This window comes from Oculina patagonica, chromosome 6 (assembly GCF_052425735.1).
Source record: "Oculina patagonica isolate OP01 chromosome 6, crgOcupat, whole genome shotgun sequence".
NCBI classification, from domain to species: Eukaryota; Metazoa; Cnidaria; class Anthozoa; order Scleractinia; family Oculinidae; genus Oculina; species Oculina patagonica.
This window is the reverse complement of record NC_135763.1, coordinates 12,091,231-12,095,623: the sequence shown is the minus strand read 5'-3', so window position 1 is coordinate 12,095,623 and position 4,393 is coordinate 12,091,231. Positions and strand designations below refer to the sequence as shown.

Here is a 4,393-nt window from a genome sequence, read left to right as displayed (position 1 = left end):
CCCTAGGGTTAAAAAACTACATCGAGCCTCCTTAAGTTACAATGTATAAACAAATTTACAGGAGACCATCGGTCCTGAAATCCAATCAGCAAAATAATTTGTCAGATAGTCACACTCATAGGTGTCCACAGGAATTGGACTTGTTTTTTTCTCTGTGGTGGTTTTTGATTTCATCGTCCACAAAAAGGACTACTGAATTCTCTCGTGAATTAAGATTAGTTTAAACAAAAACAGACTGAAAATAGCACATAAAAATTTAATTTAATTCGATCTCTAGAACTGTACAATGTACTCAATATTTCGTCGTTAATTCAGCAGTGATGCTGTTTGAAGTCTTTTCACTTTTTATGATGCATAAAAAATATCACCAAATGTTCATTAGGGACAACGGTAAAATCGTGCCCTCATCTTCAATAAAATAAACAGAAACTAAAATTCTCTGCACCGGAAATATATCATTTTGTGTGTTTGCCTGCAAAAGAAGCAAAACACGAAATCATCAGTATGTCCCAACTGGTACGCGTAAGGCAGCGCTGAATCTTGGATTCAGCCACATACAAACACACAACTTTTGCAAAGAGACACTGCACTCTGAGTTGGCCAGCAGACAACACTACAGTTCATTTCTATACGGACACATCGCCCAAAAGGCAGGATAGACCATTTTCGTTTTTTCGGCATTGGACTGAAAATAGCTTTCTATGGAGGCTTACGCGGTGGAATATCATTAAGAAAGAGCGTCATGTCATCAGCATTTGAAAAGATTACCCGCATTAGCCTCCATTGCAAGCTAGTACCAGTGCAATACCGAGAATACGAAAATGGCCTATTCACCTTAAGTTAACTGATACCCTCCATTCGAATGTTTAATTCATTCTCTGTTCGAGCAAGCCCCCTGTGATTCAACCAGAATAACCTAATACTGATGATAACTCTACATAGACCCGTGCATTGTTTCACAGACCCGTTGAGTGACTCTGATTGGCCGTTGCTATGTTCCGAGTTTTTACGCGCAAGTAATAACCAATTAGGGACGCTACACGCGACACGGCTTGCTGTAGAGCGTCATCGTCATCCACATAAAAAATTATTTTAATATTTGACCAATCACGTCAATGAAACATATATCCAGGTCAGAGTGCCTTTGAAGACAAAACAAGATACAGAACTACCGATACTAAAAATAACCAATCACACGCACGCACAAACAACAAAATAAAATCCACCTTGATGGTCCACAGCATGATCACGTCTTACGTTTTCTGTCCTTCTTACCGTCCCGTTCATTGTGCGACGATGAACTGGAAGATCTTCGTTTCCGACGATGTTTCTTGTCCTTTTGCGAAGATTCCCGACTACGTTTTGACGATTTGTGCCTACTAGAAGTTCTGCTTTCATTGTCGCTATCCGCCGAATCGCTTTCGCTCTTTCTTTTCTTTTTACTGCTGCTGTGTTTCCTTGGCGACCTGCTTCGTGATCGGCTTTTCTTTTCGTGATGCCTCCGATGTCTTCTTCGGTGCTTCGGGGACGAGCTTTCGCTCCTGTCTCGCCGCCGATGCTTTTTCCGACGACTCTTTTCGTGAACCGAAACAGAGCTTTCGCTCTCGCTGTTTGAAGACGAAGGGCTCCTGTGCCGTCTTCCTTTCTTGCTTCGCTTCTCGCCGGAATTGCGGTATTTTTTTGTTCTGGCTTCTTCTTCTTCACTCTCGGAAGCAGAGTCGTGTTGGTGGCGTGTTTCTTTACCAGGATGGCTGCGTGAACGACTTCTTCGCGTTTTTACATCATCCTCCACGTCTGCGCTGTGATGTTTTCTATCATCTTCATTTGCGTCAGGCTTTTCGTCACCAGATTCTTCATTAGATGCGCTCTCACTGTCCGACCCGTAACCTCCCAAACCTACGAGGAAAATGCAACATTTGCTTTTTCATTGCACGTTTTCTAGCGCTGTGGTGCTTGCTTTTCAACACTAACAGCCATTTAACTACACCTTATGAATTTCTTTCAGAAGGGTCGGGGTGGGGAGGTCATGGGCAATAAACAGTTTTGTTTCAAACAAATCACCTGCTAAAAGACCAAACAGCACTGAGAACTTTTACTTTGAATAATTATACGTTTTCAGGAATTAAAGCCCTGGCGAAAAAATTTCTGAAAACAACTCCCACTATAATGGACTTCTTCTTTCACAGACACTAAATTGTAGACCTGAAGTTGTTCGTTATTGTGGGAGTTGACTGTACTGGGTGCAACTATAGTCATGTCTAATGGTGGAAGTTTTAACTGCAAGTATGATTTTGTTTCAAGCCTAAAGTCACCTGTGTAAGTGACTTCTACATGCTTGTTAACGTTAATATCAGCTTGCCCAAAGGAAAAGTTTATTTATGGGCCAAGCAGCCCACACCACCAGACCTGGTCCTAATTTACAGGTACTATGAGAAATGCTACTTCTTCTTCTTCTTTGGGATGGGAGTCCTTCACAGGCTCCCCCAGCATAACTATTAATTTTGTCAGATTGCCCTTACACTGGGAGTTGCAGTGGTGTACACGTTAGAGTGGTGGACTCTGGACTTAGCAGGTCAGGTTAGAGCACCGGCCTGCATAATTTTTGTTGTGTTCTTCGGCAAGACACTTAACTCCCACAGTGCCTCCTCTGCCAGGAGAATCAATTTGTATGTGGCCCCCTGTTTGGACATCCTGATGAAAATGCTGGTCGCGGTTGTTCAAAGGGTGGATAACGTTATCCACTGGATAAATCACTATCCAGTGGATAGCGTAGTTTGTTTTGTCAACATTTCTCTGCTGGATAGCGATTTATCCAGTGGATAGCGTCAACCACCCTTTGAACAACTGGGCCCGGTACCCTGCAATGAACAAGCATCCCATGCAGGGGGAGTTAACAATATGGATTGTAACACATGCCAACCTTTCACTTGTACGTTGCTACAGCACTACAATACATAATTATCAAGTAAACCCACGATCTACAGAATTCAAAGGGAAAGCTCAGTTACAGTGTACAGCCACACTGACAGCACTTGGAAAGATCTATCCAGGATTCAATGATGAAAATGTGTCCATGAGTCATTGATTTAAAAAGTAGCACAGATTTTATTTTTATTTCTTAAATGCAAGTCAAACTTGCTGTTAGTTCATGCCCTGTCTAAAGTGGCTTTCACAGGACAAACTAAAGTTGGCAAACTTGTGTTGGCAAACTCAAGTTGGTTTGTGTGAACGACACAACAACAGTTGGCAAACATGCTGGCCGCTAAACAGCTTACACTTGAAAGTACATGACTGTCTTCTAGCCAGCCATTCCTTGCATCATCCAATGCCAGGAGATGACCCAAATAATGGCTGTAAAGGAAAAATTTGCAACACTGATTGTTGCGTGAAAAATCGTTCACTGTGTAACATGGTACTGGGGACGATTTTTTGCACAACATTTTACTCGGCAACACATTATGAGTTTTTGAAACCAAGTCAAAAACTTTCAACGCAAGATGACGAATATTCAAAAAGTTGGCTCGTGTAACAGGGTCGCCGTTGATTTTTCGCGCAACACCTTCCCAGAATTCTGTTCAACATGGCCTGGAAGCATGTTAGGAAGCGCGTGCAAAATGTTGCGAGTTGACGTTGCGCTTGAAATCGTCTCGTGTAACATGCATGTTGCCAAGTACATTTTGTATGATGTTGCGCTAAAAGTTGACTCGTTTAACATAGCGTGAAAAGTTGATGCGGTGTTGTGCGAAAAATCGTTGTTGCAAGTTGTCCCGTGTAACATCACCTTAAAGGAGACTAAGATGGTACAAACTACCTACCTAAATAGCCTCCTTTTCCACGCAGAGCATCTAAGCCTCCAGAATGCTGCAATTGTCGAGCGGGACCTATAAAATGTTTAGAAAACAGAACATGGTTACAAAAGAATAACAACAGAGACTTGTAAAGCAATACCAAAAAGCATAACTGGATCAATACCTCTGAGTGCCTCATTATAAGTCTCTTGAGCAATTTTTTTCACCTCTTCATTAGTTACCGTTAAAAGAACTTCTGTCAGCAGTTTGCGGATATTCACCAGCTGAAATCATACAAAAACTGTTATAATCAGGCTGCAAGAAATTGAATTTTCCAGCTTACCCTTCAGGCAAGCTGTATTCAGGATGTACTAGCCCAAAAGTCATTTTTACTAAAGCCCGAAATTCTCATAAGCATGATGCTTATGATGTTTCACTTGCTACTAGCCGAACTGCAAAATCCACAAGCCCCAGGCTAGTGGACACTAACTTCTCTGCACCCTGAATAGTACATTTTACATTAATTAGGATATTTCATACACATGTATGCATATGACTTGGCAGTTATACTGAGTTTAAAGACAATAATATAATTCTTGTTTAGA

General features: G+C 41.6%; 1 protein-coding gene across 2 annotated transcripts in view; it reads right to left on the bottom strand.

The window, feature by feature from the left end:
* Positions 1 to 242: 242 nt before the first annotated feature.
* The window catches only part of LOC144658885 (uncharacterized), a 58,548-nt gene continuing 54,397 nt past the window's right edge, over positions 243 to 4,393 (bottom strand). For both annotated transcript variants that reach the window (XM_078519376.1, XM_078519377.1), the window contains 4 exons: positions 3,973 to 4,072; positions 3,816 to 3,881; positions 1,227 to 1,896; positions 243 to 472 (listed from right to left, as the gene is read on the bottom strand). In XM_078519376.1, the coding sequence (XP_078375502.1) occupies positions 1,247 to 1,896; positions 3,816 to 3,881; positions 3,973 to 4,072 (816 nt within the window). In that variant the 3' untranslated portion in view covers positions 243 to 472; positions 1,227 to 1,246. The remainder of the gene's footprint in view (positions 473 to 1,226; positions 1,897 to 3,815; positions 3,882 to 3,972; positions 4,073 to 4,393) is intronic.